The 23,335-nt window shown below is 44.8% G+C and overlaps 1 protein-coding gene across 2 annotated transcripts in view; it reads right to left on the bottom strand.

Annotated features, from left to right (window-relative positions):
• Positions 1-23,335, bottom strand: part of cux2b (cut-like homeobox 2b) — a 104,089-nt gene extending 80,754 nt beyond the window's left edge. The window contains exon 1 of one of the 2 annotated variants that reach the window (XM_039803965.1): positions 22,888-23,335. In XM_039803965.1, the coding sequence (XP_039659899.1) occupies positions 22,888-22,950 (63 nt within the window). In that variant the 5' untranslated portion in view covers positions 22,951-23,335. Of the gene's footprint in view, positions 1-22,057; positions 22,157-22,887 lie in introns of those variants that run through there. The other variant, XM_039803966.1, reaches the window with a different exon arrangement.

Raw genomic sequence — 23,335 nt, 5'->3', positions numbered from 1 at the left:
TGACCCACAAGCAAAGTGTGTCCAATCACAAAGAGGCAGGGGAAGAGTGTATCTGGGTCAGCCGCATTGATCGCTGCCCTTCACTGCATGGCTCTGGGGTCAGGTTTTTGTGTGCTGACAAGGGGGGGGGGGCACAAAGTTTGGTGCATGTGATGGCAGAGAGGTGAAGCTGTGTTTTTTTTTTAAGGTAGGGAGAAGAGGAAGGACGGCGAATCAGATCTTCCACCGATGCACACGGCCTCATGAACCTTCCTTAACCTCAGGGCAATCGCATGACCCGAGGCAAAGCATTACACACATTAAAAAAGACAGGAACTTCAGTGCATTGGAGCTTCAAGCACGGAATCAATGGGGCCACAGGTGCAAACATTTTCTGCACTGCCAGTGGAATGCCGTTTTTTTTTTTTTACCCTTCCCAGGGTTACAGTGGAACCTGTTTTTGCACTGTGTTCATGTTAATGTCAGCAATAATAAAGACCTGCAGCGCAAGAAACAATAAAAAATGAGCGCGAGCTGGAGACAGCTTTTGGAGGTGAGCTGGAAACAGCGTGGGGAGTCGGCAGAGAGGGCAGGATGTGAGGAGTCTGTCAACTTCTCCCTGTCTGCTCCTGTGTTCGCTCGCTTCAGACTGAGGGGAGCAAATGGGCCTAATTCACACTGGCTGTGTGTGTGTGTGTGTGTGTGTGTGTCTCTGCTGTCTAGCAGCGTGAGCGGGAATTAGATCTATGGTTTGTAGCCTTCATCCCTTCCCAGACAGACTTGTTCCGGCTCAGAGGCGCTGGCTAATCCGCACCTCTCTCCCGCTTGCACTCCCGGAAAATGACTTCACACAGCTGCCGCAACGCCCAACGCAGCAATTCTCGTCTGACTGAACTCCCCCCTACTCAAAAAAAAAAAAAAATGCCTCAGCAGACCTCCCATAGCTCATTTAACATACCAATTCCTCCCCAAAGCCCAGCCTGCCCCCCCTCTTAAGAGAAGAAAATAAGGAAAACAACTACAGCCCCACTTGATAATTTAAGGGCCCTTTTCTCCAGAGAGCTGTCAAAAACGAGCAGTACAGTGGGAGGAATTCAAAGAGGTACACTGGTTGTGCAGTGGTGAGTAGTTTGGTTTCAGATATCCATGTGTGTCCAACTATTACAAACCAGGTAGGACATTCAGGAAGGTGCACAGGTATATAGGTCACCCTCTGGGTGTCATCTGGCCCCTCCAGCTCTTCCATGATCCTCTCCCCCCTGCCTGTAAAGTGAACTGTTACTTCATAGCAAGAACTCTGGGAACACAAAGCCAAGTGAGTTCTCACATTAAAAGCCAAGATCTTGGCCAGGTGGGTCTCTTCTAGCGTTTGTGGAGGACGGGCTGGCCATGCTAGATAGAGACGGCTGCTCCCAGGCACAGCGGAAGATTCGGGTCACGAAGGGTAAGGCCACATAATAGCAGGGCCACTCAGACAAACACTCCAGCCTTGAGGACAGGAAACCACGAGAGGTCCTTCTTATGAACCAAAGCCTACCTAATGGCTTTCATCTGTGTCATGAATACCCCATATACCAAACTGTGCCGTGAAGCCGTGAAGAAAGGGATTTCCAGATCTTCCAAGTGCCATTTTGAATATCCGGGGAAAGCTAAAGTAAAGTGTACAGTCAAGAAGGAAAAAAACTGTAAAAAAAAAAAAAAAAAAAGTAAAAAGGGATTGTCTTCCATGTGCTCAAATTTAAGCATTTTTAAGCAGGATGCTGCGTGAAATGCAGTGTAGTTCTCAAGAACTCCCTAGGCAGCAGTGGGAAACAAGTGATATTACAAGAAAAGGAGAATGATTAAAGCCTAATACGGCATAGTAGAGAGGGGAGAGAGAGGTGATTTATCCCTTCACGGCCTTTTGACACTAAATTAAACTGTTGAGTCCATTCCCCCGTGCCAGCTAGTTATCTTTCCAGGCTAATTTAACACTATAATTTACATTCCATATAAAATACATCCTGATGTGGTGCTGTCAAGGCCGTACATCATTTGCAGAGAGTGCTCCAGTTTCAGTGAAAAGGACAGAATTAGATCATATTCATGATGCAATTAAACACTTCAGTGGGAATCGATGTAAAACCGATGAGCCCTGAAAACAATGCATATGGCTGAGAACATTAGAACACATTACCTACCCTTGGATCCCTCGCTCCACAGACGCAATTTAAAATCCTCCACCACTCCACTCTCCATCTCTCCAGATTCATAACGCAGAGCGATAATAAATTAATTTTTCACAAAATTATTCAACTACTAAATTGCCCATGGTAACTGAGTATCAGATGAAAGTGATGTGAATTATTAAGTAGGGAAACTGTTTGTTCTCACCCTGGGTGTAATAATTGGCCAAATGAGGAAGAGAAGGGGCGCAAGAGGGGCAGGTTACAGTAAAGGGAGACCTCATAACAAACATCAGTGTTGATGTAAAAGTGGGGAAAACGCCGTCTGCCGCCGGGGCCTCCAGCTGGGTTGATGGTATCGACCGATTTCCCCCCGGGCGCCAGTGTGGGTTTTCTTATGGATACAGAGGAGGAGAACATTACGAGGAAGGGCTGCATATTCTCATGTAAAACTGGCAACAGGCCCTCTGGAGCTGGCAAACCACTGCAACAGCCCGCCAGTGTTACACCATCTCACCACATTTTACATAATCAGACAGACAGCGCAGCAGACCACACACTCACGCCGCTCCACTCCAGATCACATCAACTACCTGTCACACTCCTCTCCACAGCCATCACGCTCACTTTGATTGGCTTAGAGCCACATAGTCAAAAAAAAAAACTGAAAGACCTGTTGTAAAGAAAACTACAAAAAAAATACACTTCCCAGCACAATTTCAAGTCTTTCCATTAGTTATCATTTGCCTTTATTGGCCAAAGCCCAAACTTGTTGGTAATAAGTAGACAAATGTGATGAAATTCAGAATACGTGGGGGCAGAGGTGCAGCAATTTGTAACCATTTCTGACAGGATGAGTTGGCCTCTCCAACTGAAACAGTAATTATGCTTAATGGTCCTTTAATCTGTCCATCAGGCAGGAGGTGAGGAGCTGGGTCAGCCTAAAGTGCTCCCCGCATCACAGTGTGTCAGGGTACAGTCAGAGGGGTGAAGTGCTCCACGAGGAGTGCCAGGATACAACATCAGCAGGCTGCAGGACACAGGCCTCCCTCCAACACACACACACACACACACATTAGTCGACACACCACACACACACACACACACACACACACACACCTGCCCGACCGCCTGCTTACAACTTACAACTGGACCACAGGGCAGTGGCAGCAGAAAAATAAAAGAAACGCTCCCTGGATAAGTATGACGTGAGCAAATGAGCGAGCAAGAATGTGGGCAAGCTTGATCTAATTTGACAAAATCCGGATCATCCTGGGTGGAATGACTAATGTTGAACTTGTGAACTCGCGCTAATAGTTCTCAACTATCGTGTCCAGCTGGTGCCCTGGCACTCTGCCATCACCATTAAGCTGCAACTCTGAAAAGGATTTCGTTAAGTTTTTCCCAGAAATCACAACTGAGGAAAAGTTCGAGTTCGGGGACTAATTCCAGTTCACATTAGAAATTCCAGGTCGTGTCCTGTACATACCTCGACGGTCACGCGTGTCTGGGCGCCCCTATACACAGGCAAAGCCGGGGCGGAGAGAGAGCATTCCAAGCAGAGCGAGATGGCACTTGGTCAATCCCGACAGTAATAGCAAAGACACAGAGCCCATACCAAAACAAGGGTGAATAAATAGTACCTTTGTACCCAGAGTCATTTGTACCCAACTCAGGCGCCTGGCTATCTCAGAGCCCATGGCAGATAGAGCTCCTAGTCCCAGCTATGCATCTGCACTTGTGCTGTATTTGTTATCTTGGACAAGCATTCTCCTTCCCCGTTTCACTGGCCAAATAGAGAAGGGGGAGAAAACGAATCACTCCTAGACCTACTCCTGTTGTTCCCTCAGCTGTCAACACTTCTCACAGACTTCACCCCCGCCTAGCCACATCGATACAGAGAGTTGACTGCCGTTTGCTTTATGATTGCCTGGTTTTATTCTCTCGGCCGAGCTTTTTTCTCAGCCCTCACAGCTCTAATCAGAGCGCCTTGCCTGGACAACAGAGCCATTGTCTCTTTAAGTGAAAGAGGCAGTGGATCAGTGAATCCCTTTCCATTTTCCCGCTTTATTAGCCCAGCGGCACACTACTGTTTATACTAGTGGGCATTCTGTGTTTGCTGAGAACAATTACAGTATGACAAATGATCCGTCAATGCCATCTATCAGGCCAGAGCTGACAGGAATCCTATAGACAGGGCAGCCATTCGTCCCCCCGCTCCCCATCTCTGGGGTCCCATGCTTTAGTATCCATGACAACGTGCAAGCCACTTGCCACGCTTGCCACTTCACAGTGAGAGACGAGCGCCCGTGAGTGGCTTTGAAAATTAGCCTTTGACAACCCATGTTCCACTGCGCTCCCAACCTCCGAGCCTACAGTCCAGCCCCTTTTGGGGGTGGGGGCTTTCTAACAGTCCAGACCCTTTTTTTCACATTCAGGCTCACACAAACACACAAAAAAAAAAAGGCACACACATAGCTAGGCGCCACCATAAACAAAACCTTTCGAGGTGTCACAGTGTCAATTTTATTGTGCCTGAGCTATACGATTCTCAACATTAATCTCACAGCTACATTACCTATCCAGCAAGGGGGAGAGAAAGGGAAGCGCCAACTTGGCCAACGTCCATGAAAATAAAATGGGTGAAATAATAAGAGAAAGGCTGAGCAGTGCCTGAATGCCCATGAGCTGCCAGCACATTATCAGACGGAGACAACTGTCTGACCCCTTCCTTCTCACAAGTCACGGATGACTTTCTGAAAAAAAATATGTCTTTCCAAAAAAATACAAAAAAGAAAATACTTTATTAAATGCTGGAAAGTATCAAGAGTCATTGGTAGTCTCACTTTTTAGCTTAACAGTACGGGAAAGCTGGCCATAGCAGGAACAGATTTGGATGTAGTTGCAGTACAGACCATACTGTAATTTAAAAATAAGATACCGATGTTAAAAAAGATGTTTGTAGTAATTGAGAGTATTGCATTATATTTAAAAACATCAACATTGGAAACTATATAAAATATAGATGCATAAACACGTGCAGACCTACTAAATAGTGAGTCAAGTATTAGGAGATGAGATGCTGAGGGCCAAGCTGCAACTCCCATTTGACTCCCAGACACACCTCTTTGGGGTAATGTTTAGGCCATAAACTACACTTGGCAGCTGAGGATCACATTACTACCGTGAAAAGAAACAAACAAAGCTGTGCAAACGTGGTGCACTGTCAGAAGCAACGGCTTTACGCCTTGTGATTAATCATATTTGGAGAAACATTAAAGGGAAAGGAGGAAACTGGCTCCAGCACTAGGAGGTAAGGGTGTCAACTGATATAACCCACCACTGACATCAAGCAGAGCCAGCTAGCTCATTGATGTGGCAGCGTCTCATTTTCACCAGTTTGGAAGCAGACAGTTTTGCAGCGCCTTGCGGTTCTTAATTATCTTCCGACTTTGTCTAATTCAATCAACACAACTCAGATCTGGCTGCGAAATGGCACTCACATCCCCTCAAGCTCAGCAAGTCAAAAAACACTGAATAAGTGGAACAGTCAAACTGACAAAATGGCATGGCGCATGAGAAATAACTACTATTTTATCTCCCGGGCTGAGACCTCATCCACAGAAGGAGGGGGATGGAGGGGAGGCTGAGCGAGCAACCAATCAGCTTTTTGCTTTTAGTTACAAGGCTGCGTTCAGGGGAGACACAGGAGCCAAGCGCTTTGATGACGCTGCAGATGCCGCCTCGCCGAGCAGCGCGAGGTCACTCTGTTAGCTGAGACTCTTCGGGTCCCTTTGCTCAGACGCTTCCTGGCGAACCTAATATCCTGTTAACACTATGGCATCTAACTAGGATGTCAGGAGTCGGGATGGTACACCATTTCACACAACTTCCTCACCACTACACATTTTTTTAATAGAATACAAGACAAACAAGCCAATGATTGTGACACACGCGCACTCACACCCACACACAAACAAACACACACGCGAGAATTTAAAGGTCATTAAGGATTAAATTGCTCGCCAATTTGTAGTCTAAAAAGTGACCTAATGAGAGGAGGTGGGATGGCTGAGCCCATCCCCCAAAATCCTTTTCCACACCACCACTATTCCCACCTATTCACCTCCCATTTAATTCCGAGGGCCACAGCATTATTAGATTTTGACATTATTAGCTGAAATAGCAGAGAGGCCCTGCTGTCATTATAAAGCCTTTACTTTGGCACTGACTGCCAAATCTGTTTTGCACTAGCTACAGACTGCCAAACCCAACAATGGCAGATTAGTGAAGCCCTTCTCCTGTTGCAGCAGAGGTTAATATAAAGTGACAGGGCTAAGTCCGCTCCGATTAAGTATGCTGAGAGATATTACGGCAGTTTGTTACATCAGATCGTTATTGGATTAAACAGCATGCACAACAATGAAAGTTTAATTTTAATTTTCGGCAGGAATATAAAGCAGGCCCTGAGACAGTGCTGTCAGAACAAAGGCGGTACTACAATACCGTCTTGTTGTTGCTCCCCCCCCCCCCTTTTGCCATTGCTGGAGTGGCAGACATGAGAAAAAGATGATGGTAAGTGAGGATGTCAACCTTTAGATTTATTCTCCCTGAAGTGAATGCATTATTTATAAACCAACAAAATTCAACTGCACTTAACAAACCGGGATCTGATAGACTAAAAACATAAGGGGGATAAAGTAGGTGTCAAAAATTATAAGAGCGATTTAACTTCCCTCCCCCCCACCCCCTAACTGTTTATTGGCTCGGTCATCTACTGCTGTGCTGCACGCAGCGAGAGCCCAGTTGGCCGGTGCATTGTTAGCTCTGCAAGAGGTCACTGCACCTGACCAATAAGCTGTTATTAATCCTTACAGAGTCATCCATTAGCCCATCCAATTTTTATGACCCTCTTCTTTATTAGATGAGCTATCAGCTGTCCATATCGGGCAGAAATATGGACTTCCTCATCTGGGCTCCAACACTCCCATCTTCCCGGAAGGTGTTGGCGTGCTGGGCCAGGTAGAGTGAACCTGAAGCCCAGCCAGGGGAGCAGGGGGGGGGGACAAATCTGCCAGTCTCCTGGGGTATTCCCTACTGCCCCGTTACCTCCGATAAATCTCAGTGCTTTACGATTAGGTACATAAAATGAGTCATAGATCTGGACGGTAAATAAGAGCTTGTCAGTGGGGCTGACGCCAGGCCCAGCTCCTCCTCCACCTCCTCCTCTGCCAGATAGTCCCTCTGTACCCCGGGCCATCAGACTGCTGCTATTGAGCTGGGGCTAAAAAAGGCTCCAATAAATAAGCCTGATATTTCCCTCAGGACGTCTACGGTGCCACCCTGAAGCACGCTTGCATACACTGAACAAACAGAAACGTCCAGCATCAGAAACGGGACTGTCTGGATGCTAACAATGTCACATTTCTTGTTTTCCCCGAATCCTTTTCAAAATGCTACTGCGCTATTGGTTTCTAATTACTTCTCTCAAAACAGAAAAAGCCAGGAAGTCAATGGATCAATCCATTTCAAGTATATTCGAACTGTACGCTGGACTCCAAAGACACTGATGTCTTTTAATGGACCTTCAATCCATACTTGCAATTACGCATGCAAAATCTCCCATTAAGTAACTCCACTTACAGTGTATTTACTCGGTGCTGTTTGGGTGTTTTTCAGAGCGCGTCTTCCGTGAGGCTGAGAGAGCAGTGGCAAGATGACCTGAGGGAGGAGGGATGGTCTCCAAATGCACTAACACAGTGATGGACACTTCCTCTGCAGCGCCAGCTAATCATTGTTGCCGATTCGTTTACACTGGTCCAAAATGACTCCCTGACTGACCGCCTTTGCATATTAAACAGACAAACAGACAATAGGGACATGCTGTAGGAGGACACGAGAGCGGCTAAAACACCAGCAGTGTCATGACAGTCTGGGGAACAGTAGACTCATAATACTCCATGTACAAATGGGAATCCACCGGCTGATTGATAGCATATTAAAACAGAATTGTGTTACTGCCGATCCACTGCACATTTTGACAAGGCACCTGCAAAACTGTTTTCAACGTACATCAGCACCTATTCAGCATAACTGCATATAAAGTGCACTGCATCTCTCTGTAGCAGTAAAAAAAAAAAAAGGAGGCTATCAGGAGAAAGAGGTCTGGAGAGGAAAGCAGAGAGAGAGTGCATGGCTACAGGCACGCAATCAGCTAAGAATTCAAAATCTCGCCCAGTTTATACAGTTCCATAATCAAAGAGCAAAGAAGGAAACAACGCCATTGGCACAGCAGCAACGAGATTCAAAACATTTTCATTAGTGAGCAAAAAAAAAAAAACCAAGTACTTCTTAGTGAAAGCATTGCTTCTTTTTGGCATTAGTTTGATGTTTAAAAAAGGAAGATTAGATGGAGGACAGGGGGATTTTATGTCAAGTCTGAACTCTTTTTTTATTTATATTGTTGTTTTTCCAAGTGTTTTATCCATTCTCAGTCAGAAAGTGGAGCACCAAAACTATGAAGCAGTAGTAAAGCTAGTCTGTCTGTCAGTAGGATTACAGAAATACTACTGACCTACCCGATTTACACGGAAGTTGGTGTAAGGGTGTAGCATGGGCCAAGGAGGAGGACATTTTGAAGCGAAATCCGAACCACGTGGGCAGATACACAAATTATTCTTCGCTTTCGTTAACATTGCGAGATGGGGCGTTTGTGTTACGGTCCCGGTGTGTTGGAATGATGGGAAAAATGAGTTCCCGACTGTGACATTTGCTTCCTTACTGAAAATATGGTCATTTGTGTCAATCATGTTGTCAATCATTTCTTTTTCCGGCTACTGTACTCTTAACGTTAATACAATTTATAAACTAACAGTATCCTTCCATTGAGGTTAAGGAATATCAGTCTACCAGTACCAGTCTACTCAGGGCTGCAGGGGTGCGCTTGGACAGAGGAAACAAGGGAACAACTGGTATTAAACAGAAGTATGCCGATGTGTCATTTTGTCTGTATGTCACACTAATGCCAGCTTGTTAATATGCAAACACGTCATTATGTGTCAGGGTCAAAATGGCATTAATTAGTGTCATTTGACGATTTGCTATTTCGTCAATATGTCAATATGCCATTCAATGTGTCATTATGTCAGCTAACCTCGATGCCAGCCTTTATATATGACCTGACGTCACGGTGTAGAGACGCCCGAGCTCTGCGTTGATGTGTGTTTATGTACTGTAAATGGGATATGATCTTCCTGACTACAGTCCATTGTCTTATTAACCTTGTAGCTGGAACCTTCTGTTTATGTTATTTCAATTTTTCCATCACTGCTCTTCTGTTGTATTGATCTATGGCATCTGCACAGTCTTATCTTTCATCACTACAAAGTGCTCTGGAACTTGTTTTGAAAAAAGCTACACACATTTTATACTGCTATACTACTATTATATACTATACTATTACTCACATATTATACTATTATTATAGTTATTATTTGGGATTCATGTTCATTTGCATTCTGCTGATTTGTCTGTATCTTGTACACCATAGCATCCACAGCTTCCAATCTTTCCAGACAGGTTTCACATTTTGCCAACACTTTGTCTCACAGTATGGTCTCGCTTGGCCAAAGCGCGCTGGAGGAGGGTCTGGCAACTCCACATAGCATTCGGGGGATGGGAGGAAAACGTGCTCTGGTTTATTGGCATTTCTTCAAACCAATCACAATCGTCTTGGGCGGTGCTAAGTGCCGGAGAAAAGCCGCAGCGCCGCTGTAAAATAGGCTCGGAAGGAATTATTTTTGGTGGAACGTGTGTACGTTTAAAAGTTGTTTTAGTCGTGCAACAGAAACTCCGATGGGACAGATAGTCTAGCTAGCTGTCTGGATTTACCCTGCAGAGATCTGAGGAAAGGTTAACCATAGTCCTCAGAAATCGTCCGGAGTTTAAAATGCCAACACGAAGGAAGCCCAAAGCAGCGGTATGACAAACGCTTCTACATGTTGGCCAATAACTTCTAACCTGATCGTCATACAAATACAGATTTTTCTCAGTCACAGAAGCTAACCATTTTGCATAGTATTAATCTTTATAGCCATTTCTATTTCCTGAAAAACTATTTTTACCATCGCCCAGGTAAACCATTGATGCGTGTGTCATCTTTATGCTCCACTGACTCAGCGTTATTGAATGCGTTTTGGGACTACCTACCGTTTGACTGCTTGTAGCTTGTACTGTCGACTATGTAGTTGAAATTGTTGCACAATTTATGCGAGCTGCTTTTTTACTATATGCATGATGTCAACTGCAGTTACTAAGATTAGTTAGAATGGTAGAACCAGGCACTATTGACTCTACTTAGTTTTCGGGTTTGGGGGATTAAAGCTTCAGTAATTTTTCGTGACATTGTGACACAGCGGGCTGATGTCTGGCATTTTAAAGCTCAGCTAATTGCCATTTTTAGTGTTCTTTTTTCACTTTAAATTATTTTAGGGTTGTGGGTCACATGATAATAGTGTAGCAATAGCATGGAGAAAGTGATATTTTATACTTGCACTTTTAAGTAGGTTTGTGCTCGTCATAATATTGATTGTGCTCGTCATAATATTGATTGATCTTTTTGGAGTTAGATATGTTGATTTAACCCCATCAGGACAGACGGTTATTGATTTTACACCATATTGCATCATTCGACCTTGATAACTGAAACATTTCACCGTTCAAAAAGGACACTGTGAAGGCGTCTATTTTTTAAGCGTACATTTTTTGCCTGTGCAGTGGTAGCGACGCAAATTCCACTATATGTCGTTCATGTTGAAATACAGGGTATCAAGGCTTTCTATATGGAGATAGAAAAGGGGAATGTGACATCAGCCACCCATAAAGAGCGACACATTACATGTTAAAGTGGTCCTCTATAGTTTCACACTTACAGGACAGTATTTACATTTCTTAAAAAAAAACCTTTAACTCTATATATGTATATGTATGTATACTATATATACACTGAACACTCGGAGTGATCAAACAAATAATATTGGGGGGGGGGGCCAGATGTGCAAAAATGAGGAGCACTCAGAAGAAGGATTATCTCCCCATAATTCTGTCTACGCATCGAGTCATAACTAGACGTCGTCAGCAGTTGCGGAGAGGTTCTGAACATTAAGTTTATGGGCTTCTCATTATTTAACATGTTAGGGTCTCCCCACAGCCCAATGAAAGGTTGATGGCAGTATTACAGCTAGTTTGTTGGCTCCCCACTCCTACTCACTACTTACGCAGATGCAAATGGTAAAAGAAGTCTCTTTGGACGGACCCACATTCGCACAGGAAAAGACATTGGACGGATCCACCTTTCTGCTCTGATGTGAATAAATATTTACGATTGTTCTTCTAAAAAGGGCATGAGCAGAGAGCGTTGGATTTGCTGGAGCCTTGGTGGTGGTGGTGGTGGTGGTGGTGTTGTTGTTGTTGCAGACATGCATGATGAGGCCAGACCCCTACCTGGACAGGCCAGGGACTGCAGTGGTGCAGTGATCTGAACTAGCCATTTCCTGCCTCTCCATCTGCATACAGTAAAAAACAAACATTCCTGTAAATAAAGACGGCTGTCCAGCAACTGTCTTCCCAGCGACACTGGTATCGACTGTAGTCAGATGCTCCGCTGATTAAAAATTGATCCATTTTGAAAAATCTAATCAACTGAATAGGATTCTTTCATACGTGTGGTGGGGGTGGGGGGTTGAGCAGCTGCTGACACAGAGAGGCAGACCTGTTATTAACCCCTGCACCTCCACGCAGCCCCCTGCACCCTGATCCCCAGTTCACATCCCCCTGCGCACTGGGACTAGACATGGCCCAGACGGTCTGAATTATTCAGCAGTCTGAGAGAGGCTCCGGCCACTTGGCCTGTTAATGCCTGCCGGTAGAGGCTAGTGGCTATAATGGCCAGTCCAGAGAGGAGCCCCAGTTCCCAGAGGAGGGCTGCTAACGCTAGGCTGCAGGGGATGTGAGAGTGAATTCATCGGGGGCTGAGGTTGCGGCAGGTTAATGATGCCGCACGTCTAGACGAACGCTGGACTCACACCCTGCCCAAAAGGCAGTGGGGGGGGGGGATGGCATTGGGATGCAATAATATTTTTATCTTTGAAGGGAGAACAAGCCCTGCAATATTAAATCTTGGGACTTAGTTATAAAAACAGCAGCATTGTTGACTTTGACCATGATCCACAATTGGCCTGAGTTTCCCCCCACCCCCCACCCCCCTAAAAATAACAGAACACAATGAATATCTGCAAACCCACCGATATGACCAGACCTCATGCTATATTCTGGTAGTCCCCTTTTTATTTGAAGGCTCAATGGAAAGGAAGTGCAGTAAGTAACATTTATCACAATTGGATCAACTGTTCTGACATAGGTGAACGACATTCATGACGGAGAGATTAAAAGATTGTCTACACAACCCAACTCTGATTACCCACAACCCCTTCTCATCATTGCACAAACAATCCCAACAGCTGGAGAGGGCCCTCAACTCCGGCACAAAGTCACTCAGTAATCAGGGCATGTCCCCCCAGAGAGAGAGAGAGAGAGAGAGAGAGAGAGAGAGAGAGAGAGAGAGAGAGAGAGAGAGAGAGAGAGAGGGGATGAAGCTCCGGGTGCGATTCTTGTTTGGTAGCAGGCTCGGGTTGCCATGTGGTCTATCACCTTGGCGATCACGTGCATCCACTCGGTGTCTCTGAGAGTGTAAACGCAATAGTAGATACGGGACATGACGAAATGACCCCCCTAGGTGCAAGCACAGATGATCCAGAGCAGAATACATGATCTGCGTGGCATCTACCTGGAGGATTCCTAACAGAGAAAGCGCTCAGACAAAAAGCAATCATTGTTGCGCCAGAACTCTCAGTCATCATTCACTGTGAGGACAGACGCGTTATAAAGTCCAGGCAGGGAGGCAGAGGAAGGTGTTCTTATTATCATCCACTGGAGATTTATGCACTTAAAGGGTGACTTCTTTGAGTGAGTGGGCTCAATAAGTCTGATGAAGCGGAATGAGTTTAGCCTTCAATAGGTACTATCTGTGCTGGACTGCGCCACCACAACACACGCACACACACACACACACACACACACACACACACACACACACACACACACACACACACCTCCCTTATCCGGGATCTGATGCCAAGCACATTTACCGTTGAGGTCAACGTCACTGCCATGATTGGACCAAGCCAAGGGCACCCCCGCAGAAGGCTACAGAAGGGAGACAGACACACCCCGCGTCCATTTCCACTAAAGTCATTTCGCCAGCGCCTCTCACTCAAGGTGACAAAGCGCATCATTCAGAGATCCACGCGAAATGATCCTGATGGCCCTCATCGCAGCGGAGGCCCTCCCACATTTAATCAAAACAGGTCGGCGATGGCAGGCAACGAGAGGAGCTCCTACAAAAATACAAGACGTCCGTTTTGGACATCCAAGCAGTAATGTCTACAATGTAAGGGCAAAGCAGAGAAACCACATGCATTGCAAATTATTTTTGCTTGGCTGCGGCTTAAAATCCCATGCTTGCTTATCATAAAGAAACACTGTTCACACTCTAAATATTGGTACTACATTAATAGTCAATTGCATCATTTCCATACAGCATCAAGCTGAGATGAGCTATTGTAAGGCTAAAGGCCCTTTGAGGTCTGCGCAGATCTCCTGCAGCCAAGTGCTCAGGAGGACCCAGAAGACTGTCCACTTCACGTGCATGTCCCCTGGTTTGTCATACAAGTTGACCCCCTCCCACCTCAACCTAATGTCTGTTCCTTAGGCATACTCGTCCTCCTCTCGCATACAGCAGAAGCCTGGAGCAATGTTTAGCTAAACCTGCTGGCCTACGTAGGAAGAGAGAGTCCCCAGAGGGCTGAACAATCAGACAATTTCAAGATCATGAAGCATTAAACCAATCCCGGCAGGGTACACTAATTAAACAGCCGAGCCCGGCACAGCCAACCAATCCCCACAGAGCAATTAAATCCATCCCCTCTAAAACACTGTGGAACCTGTCTGGGGAAAACTGCCGAGGAGTGAGAGAGAGGAGAGAAAGAGGGAGAGATGGAGAGGGGAGGGGAGGAAAACATCATAAAATTCTTCTAGAAAAGTAGGAAGAAAAAAGAAAAAAACTATAGGGGGAATGCAGCAAGAGGCTAACAAGGGAAATTGAAAAAGGAGCAACTCAATTCAGTTCTTTGTTCTTTTCTCTTATTTTTCGCATTCAAATTCAAAATGTCTGCTGGGGGGGGGGGTGCAGGTGGGTTGAGTCTGTGACCACATTGAAATGCAAAAAATAGTGACCCTGTTGCGATCAAAAGTTGCATATTTAATTAAGATTACAAGGTCTGGAAAGCACTCGTGAGACTGAACGGAAAGACAGAATAGCCTCGAGGCCTATATTACACACCGGCAGAGCTGCTAACACAGTTGCAAACCCTAATCAATGCCCCGATGCCCTCTCTGCTACGAAAGCAAATGAACAGGTGACAATGGAGGCATGACATCACTGGGCTTTTCAAGGAACAACAAAAGCAGATAGACTGAGAGGCAGGAGACAGTGGAGAGATGCAGACTGATTTTGGGGGAAGATACTGTACCTCCTAACACCCCAGCAATAACTAATTAGACCGCATGTGTTAACATATATAATTGCTGCGGTTAGAATGGATAATACATGAATAGGGGGATACATTTTTAACTAAAATCGTATGGCCAAGGTAGACCAATTCTCCTGTTTTGTTATTTCCCTGGGGAGGCTCTCGCAAGGTGCAAGTGTATTTCGGCGGTGGTGGTGGTGAAGAGGAGCCGAGAACGCCAAACGGGAGGTAGGATATCGAGCAGGAGCGACCGCAAACCAGAGGTGTGGACAGGGAGATAGACTTGCTCTTTTTCTCCCCCCCACGACTGAGGCGGTGTATAAATCACAGAGCCCAGCTTCATGTCTCCACTTCCTGTTCCTCTCCATTAAAAATGATAAACTGTACCTCTTGAAGCCACTCGCTCGCTTTAGGGTCCCAGTCTGCACCTTTCCCGGTGAAGAAGCGTGAGTGCGCGGCTCAGATTTATTCTATCCCCTTCCATTGTTGGGGATGAATAAGAGAGTAATTAACTGTGTGGGGGTGGCAGCTGCACAAAGACAAGACCGGCTAACACAACAAGCCTGATCCATCTGCCTTTGCTATAACACACCTTTTTTTTTTTATTATTATTATTTTGATAAATAACAGCAACATCTGCTTAGTCATAACAAACGCTGGGCTAATACGCAAAAGACCACCAAGAGGCCGTCTTTCCCCGGGTCTTCTCTCTTCCCACTTAAAAACGAGGACAAATAGGTCTTACGAATGGGTGGCGTGCACGAGACTATTCCTCCAGTCTGGTAAACACACTCTGAGCAGTGGCACATAATGAGAGCGGCTGAGATCCCCGAAGACAACCTGGAGAAGGCAAGTGAAGCATTGATCTCATGAGCATGCTGGGCCCAGGAGCACCCTTCACACCATGCTAACCCGAGCTACATGACAACCAACATCAGAAAGCACACACGCACACACACACGCACACACACGCACGCGCACGCGCACACACACACACACACACACACACACACACACACACACCAAAAGCCTGCCACTTGCACATTTGTGGTAAGTAAAGAAAAAATGTAGCAAGTGAAACCCTGCCAAATACACCTGAGGCATGCTAGGTGGAGAGATGGAGAGACAGAGAGAGGGAAAGACGGAGAGGGAGGGCAGTGGGATTCATCGTAAGCCCAGCGAAATGAACAAGGAAAAAAGGGACTGGTGCTCAATACGTCTGCCGTGGCGTCAAGACAGTCAAAACAAATAAAGCCAAGGCCGCGGTGGAGAGAGAGCGCAGCTCAATATGAACTTGCTGGGCTCGGGGACTGGCTGTCGGCGGGGGAGAAAGGACACGGCTTTATGCCCATGCCGATGAGCCATTACCTCTCCCCTCCTGATGCTTCCGCTTGGCTCACTGTGAGGGAAGAAGAGGCTGCCCTACCGCCACGGAGGCCGTCCTCCAGCAGACTAATGTGTCCCTGAAGTTTTGTTAAAGCTGGTTATTTACTCCTCCAAAGCAATTGCTCCAGCCTAGGGGCAGCAGAACGGAGAACGCACCGCTATGAAAAATCTGGCGTCTCTCTCTCGCTACGAAGCACCGTCAACTACCAAGGGGGCGTTCCTGCTGAAACATTGGGGTTATTGTTTTTTTGGCACATCGCTTCATAAGAGAAGACATTCAACGACAACAACAACAACAACAAAAAACAGCTTCCGAAAGCAGATATATTCAGGCAGGTAGCCAAAAGACCAACATCTGACATCAATTCTTGGCACTCATTAGCCACAACAATTAGTGATCAATACTGTGAAATCATATGTCACCATGGTGTCAATCATTTCAGCTGCTCTGGTTCAAGGAAGTTTAAAAAGGGTAATTTCATCCAAATTATAAAAAAAATAAAAAAAAAAATAAAACATTTTCTCACTTACCTCTTGGTATCTAGTCAGGGAGGTTTGGTTTTCTTTGTTCACGTTTTGAGAGATCAGTGTCTGAGAGCTCTGCTCGATTGATGAACATTTAGGAGGGACATCTCTTTTCTAGAATAACAATATCCCTCTTTCTCTGTAACATCCACAGGGCATGCTGTCAACAGTTTTTTTGTAGAGACTATTTCTTTGGTAGAAGCTGCTTCCAATGAAAACTGTTTACAGAGAGGATTCTAGCCCTGATCCACGACCATCACACGCATCACGCCGCCAGAAGTCAGACATTTCAGTCACTGAGCGGCTCATAAAATTTGTTACGGGAAGAACGGTTAAAAGCTCACCTGGTGGTAGGCAATCTTCTTAGCACCAATAAGGTGTAAAATAAAAAAAATAAAAAAGAAAGAAAACGGTGGGAGGTAATGATATAAAAACACACTATTTAGTCCAACTAACAAAGGTCTCTTCCATCCATAGACTGTAAAAAAAATTAAAATACAATATACACTATGCTTCCATCACAGTGAATACAAACCATGTTAAATCAAAGATGGCGTAGAATTTCTTTTTTGGCTTACCTGTGTGCTGTCAGCAGCAGTGTGCTCAGTGCTGCCACTGGTGGCCAGAAGCTATATTACCACAGCACTGCTAAATAAAATAGCATTCTCTTTCACAGAGCTTCCATTAGGGCTGGGCGATATGGAGAAAATCAAATATCACGATATTTTTGACCAAATACCTCGATATCGATACCGCAACGATATTGTAGTGTTGACTATTGGTGCTTTCACAAAATATTTACACAATGAGATTTTTTGATAAATAATCATCAGTATTGTGGATATAATGACGAAGTGGGTAAAGGCAAATAATAGAACAGTTACAACAGTCTGGTAAGTTCAGAAAATGACATCACTTTACTGTAATGCAGCCTTTAAAACCAGGAAAAGACAACACTTGTGCCATATTACGATATCCAAAATCTAAGACAATATTTAGTCTCATATCACGATATCGATATAATATTTTATATTGCCCAGCTTTAGCTTCCATCTTTGATTTGACATGGTCGATAGTATTGGAAGAGAGCTTTTGTGGTCAGAGAAAATCATGGTTTGTTTTTTTCTTGCTTTCGGACCGACCTAATGTCGTTTTTTTTACCACGTCATAGGTCGCTGAAGAAGATTTTTAAAATTCTTCCCGTAACGAATTGTACGAGCCGATCAGGGGAATATGAATATGTCTGATTTAGCGAGACAGCGATGCAGAACAGTGATACATGGCATCATGGTGTGTTGACAGACACTTGCAGCAGCTGTCATTTGTTTGAAAGCTCTGAACAACGCAAAGGAAATTGCATTCACCAGCATTGCATCGAGGTGGATGCAGAGATCTCAGATTATGTCAAAACCTGGGGGGGAAAAAAATAAAAAGCAAAGCTTAATGCATGGCTAAAGTAAAGTGGGAAAATACATTTTGTTTGTAGTTTTGCGCGAACCAATCCATTAAAATAGAGCTTTCGGGACATTTCAAGCACACGATCGCTGATATAGACAGTAAACATCGTCTAAGGCAGGCTTGTCAAACAGCAGCACACATACAGCAGTCTGCAAACAGGAGCACAAGCAAGGCAAAATGATTGGATAGGTATGGAAATCTACTTGAAGGAAGGTCAAAGTGATTAAGCTGACATTAATGACAGGCCTAGTCTTCCTGTGAGAATGCTCACGGTAGCTGTCTCTAAACCCATTTGTCATTCTGCTTCCAACGCTGAAGCATCTGCTTTGAAGTCTCTACCACTAATGCTACACAGAGAGGTTAAACAGCTTAATGCTGAAGTCTATTCCACTCCTCTCGCTCTCTAATGTTCCCTGCGTTTTATGTACCGGGGTTATGGCTCCTGGATTTCACATCTCAATTTGCCCCAGATAGTCCTGTAAAAGCTCCTCTCTTTCTTATTTGCTTTGTCGTCCCTGTCAAAAGAAGAGAGGGGCAACTCGAAGGATATGGGACCGTGACAGACATGCCCCACCCATCGATTCACAGAAGTGGCTATAATGAAAGCATGTTAAGGACTGTTTATATGGGAGGCATGCGCTGCTCAAACCACTGCTGATTATGATGATGGGGCAGCTTTTACATTCAAACACAACACTTAATCTGCTGGAGATTGTTTTTTTTAAAAGACCTGACAACAAAAGACAAGTCTTGAAAAATGAGATAATGAGCACATATAGCACCCACTGTTGAGGTCAGCTGGAAAGCCTTTTCATGTCTATCACCGCATATGAATGGAATGATACAGTCATTATGATAAATAATACAAGATCTGAGGCGCTCTGGACTTCCTTATTCTCCCATAGAATGAGATTATACTGATGCATGTGACATTAACAATATCAGCAAACAAATATATGAAAGCATGAATGAAATGGAGACAGAGAACGATTTTCACAGCCAATTTGAGATTGCAGAGTTGGTGTGAGTGTGTGCGTGTGTGTGTGTGTGTGTGTGTGTGTGTGTGTGTGTGTGTGTGTGTGTGTGTGTGTGTGTGTGTGTGTGTGTGTGTGTGGGGGGGAGCTACTGGCAAACAGCACACAGAGCAGGCTGGCAGCGGAGGCAGCCAGGCTCACAGGCTGCAAAGCAATTTCACTGTTTGGCAATACTGTTGTCTCTGTGTGCGGATTAGAGCTGACACCAGAGCAACTGAGTCATGCTAAATGTAGTACAATCACAAGCTTTTGTTCCTGATCTAAAACCCCTACTGCCTCTTAGATTCATGGAAGAGAGAATGGAAACAAGGCTAAGGAATGGTAACAAATAAGTGGAGCATTATTTCGCTGTATGAGCGCAGCATTGCGACATCTCTAAAAACAACAAAGGGATAAAAGTCACTGGTAGTAAAAGGCATGGAGCCAGAGTTTTCTGAAGTGAAATCAAATGCAGAAGTCTTTTATGGTCTGATTTGACGAATCCTCCCCCGAAACCAAGTATTGAAAAGGCAAATAAAAAGGTAATAATGTCTGTGATAAATGAATAATTAATACAACATTTCAGCTGATAGGATAGGATGCTGCATTTCCACCAGGTTGGACCACACATTCTCATCACCTGGCTCTGCAAAGTCTTTCTATAGGCCCAATGATCTCTCTCTCTCTCTCTCTCTCTCTCTCTCTCTCTCTCTCGCTCTCTCTCTCTCAGGTAACTGTATTGGCCCAGAGTTGTTTTTGGGCCTGGCAGGACCTGGCAGGACAGACCCTGACCCGTCCTTTTCACGCTCGCCCACGGAAATGCCATCTGGCTGGTGTGAATGATTACCACAGCAGCGGCCGGGTGACCTGCAGCCAGCAGGAACCAAGGTCACTCCACCTCAGCGCTTCGCACTTTCCCTGCCCTCCTTTCATCCGCCTGCAGGTGAATTATTCATCCTGTACAACTCGGAGGCACAAATCTACTGCACAAGCACACAAAAAAACTGAACTCTCAGTTTACTGGTATAATAACATGTAATGAGAAAATAAATGTTCCAGTGCGAACTGCTAAAATAAATAGCTTGTAAATGTCCTCAGATATAGCAAGAATACGGTTCTATATGGGCTTAGATGGAGCAACAGCTGTAATGAGTTTACACTGCCAGAACCGGCTCCAACCATGACTGAATGAGAAATTAGTGAATTAATTGATTCCTGACATATGTAGCAGAGGATGTCACATTTAAGCCACAGGCATGTTTGCAACCAGAGGCTTGTAAGAATATTCACCAGAGCTGCTGACTAGAAGATAATGTGATCGAATCCATGCTCAACCTGTGAAATATGAAATGTTTCAGAGTGAAAGAAACCGAATTTCAGCCAAAAATTAAACCACCGCTATCAACACGTGCATGCGTTTGGCGAGCGGTCTTTGTCAACGGTCACATCATGATCATTACGAACACCAAAAATGTATACGAGTAACAAACCGATTCAAAAACATCAAAAAGGTCAATTTTACAGACTAGACTTTGAAGACAAAGTCAATGTGCGTTAATTATAGTTGCTGCAATTCAGGCCAATGTGTATCTATATGTGCATTTTAGCTTATGTCCATTTTGAAGACTGAGACTATGTGAACTAATATGTGTATTTCTGCAAGAATGTTTTTTTTATTCTTTTACAAAAAACCTGTTTGCACAATTATCCATGTAATTCACAGTGTTTACTTTACTGGTTCACAATACCCTCTGGACTACATGAAAATATAATCCAAAAACCAGGGATGCTGCAGAGGTGATCACCTAAATTAATTACATCAGCCTTCCACCTATGAGCCACCTTTATAAACTGTCAATAATCCATTTGCTAGATTTAGGTAGGCTACTACTATTCCATAGCCAGTGGTATCAACGTTAATTTACATGAGGATAAGGTCATTCAAGGGACCCCCCCCTCCCCCCAAGCATGAATTAACACTTTTCAGCAGGCATCATTATTATTGTTATTTTATATATAAATGGCTGTATGCCTTATGATGGTCAAGAGACTGGAGGCTATATCCCTTTTATATACCACTACATCACCGCTCATGACACTATAGGTAATGGCTGGGCATCCTGATGGGGCAGTTCAGATGTAGCTCCTGGGCTACTCAGTCACATTTAATGAAAAACCTTGAATGTATACATCTATCATAAATGTTCCATAGTCCTCTGGAGCTGGGGGGGGGGACTAGGATGAGAGCCCGCAGAGAGGACGCTACATGAAGCCGCAACAACAATAGCTCCCTCGCCCCTGCCTCTGGATCCCTGCCTGAATGAGAGAGAGAGAGAGAGGTCCAGCGGCTGGGAGCTGGAATAACACTCGACCAACACAAGACGACCGAGAGCCACCAGATCTGATTCCTCCTCCTCCTCCTCCTCCTCTTCCTCCTCGGTAGGTTTTTCCGAGGGACACGGACTGCCATGCTCCTGTCATTTCTCATGTTACAGAACATCAGTCAAACGTTGCCCTTGCGCCGGCCGAGGCTGATTTACAAACATTAGCGGGGAATACAATTACACAGCCTCCCCACCACCACCACCACCATCACCCCCCGGCCGAGCAGCCCTATGCGGCTTCAGGAGAGAGAAGAGGAGGGGTGGAGGGGGGGTGGAGTGGACGCTGAAAACAGCGTTTAGCTTTACCAACCTTAATTCAACGTTTGCTTTCAGAATTACAAGCGTATACAGCCTGTCAAGCATCGCGGTTTATAGATTCAACTTTCAGCTCAGTGGGTTAAGCTATAGGCTAGGCTATGGAGCGGACATGCTATTTAATAGGACTATATGTATATATAGGTGGCTACATGTTATGGCTGTGATACAAACAAACTGCTCACCTGCCACATTCTCCGCGATAATAATTAGAAACATGTTTGTACAGGCGACATACAGTCCAGCGCTTCAGCGTTCAAAGACGTAGCCTTAAAGCTCGTCTCTTTTTCTTCTTTTAAAAAAAAAAAAAAAAAGAAAAGACCTGGTTGTAGCCTATGTTACACTGTCAGGGACGACTAACGTTTCTAAATGTAGGCTACAGCCTACACAAAATGGGGGGAAAAAATGTGTTCAATAAATGTCCGAACAGAATATCTAACGTGCACAAAATAAACTTTACCAAATCACGCATAAAACTTCCCAACATGCAAATTCTTCAAGATACAAACATGTGAAATTACAAGAATTGTATAGGCTATGTAGCCTACTGAAAGATGCAGCAGCAACGCAACGGCCGTCGACACCAACCGCATAAAACATTAAGCTGGGTGAAAAAGTTAACAGCCTATGTCCAAGAACAGAGATTCGGGGGCGCATTAAAAGTTTCCGTAAGCTACATGTAAGTACGCCGGTGCTGGTCGCGGAGAATAAAGGAGTAAAAAAAAAAAAAGAAAGGCAGAAAAGCTAAACGCATGTAAACATCATTGCTGTCCGCGGTGCTGATCCCAGATCGGTGTGGCTAACACAGAGGCTGTGCTGCTCCACGGTCGCTCCACCGCGGATCAATGATTGAACTGAACAAAGGCAGAAGAGAGATCAATTTCTAATAACTATCAATGCAAACACCGCTAGCTTTCGCCTTACGTTCACCCAAAACGAGACAATAGGCACAGGGTACAGTAACGAGACATACCGCTGGAAAAAATAAGCCGAGAAAGGTGAGAATAGCACTAACCTGAAGCCGCCGTAGATCAAATTTCTTCCAATATTGAAACATCGATCCTACATCGGCGGCCATCTTGGGGGATATTGAGGAGATTTTTTTTCAGCGGCTGCAATAAATATGTGGGCTGGATTCCCCCTCGTTAAACAACGTTTACGTTCACCGGTCCCACTTTTAAAAAAAAATAACGAACTGACTTGACACGAGACTCCACCGAAATGTTTGACAAGTCTGCCAACATGTTTTGTGGAAGTAAGAAGGAAAAAAAAAAAAAAGTAGACGATATTTTTGGTGAAGTGCCCGGGTCTTTGAAAAAGTAAAGAGCAAGTGCGTCCGTGCCTCCGTCCCCAACATTTACTGGACAATTGCACTTGATTTTGCTTTGGCAAAGTTATCAATACTGACGTAAAGCCCGGGGTTGATCAATACCGTCTGGAAAGGGGAAGGAGATGATGTGTAG

The sequence above is a fragment of the Perca fluviatilis genome, chromosome 6 (genome assembly GCF_010015445.1).
Source record: "Perca fluviatilis chromosome 6, GENO_Pfluv_1.0, whole genome shotgun sequence".
Taxonomy (NCBI): domain Eukaryota; kingdom Metazoa; phylum Chordata; class Actinopteri; order Perciformes; family Percidae; genus Perca; species Perca fluviatilis.
Note: the sequence above shows the minus strand (reverse complement) of the source record. Positions and strands in the feature narration are given on the sequence as shown.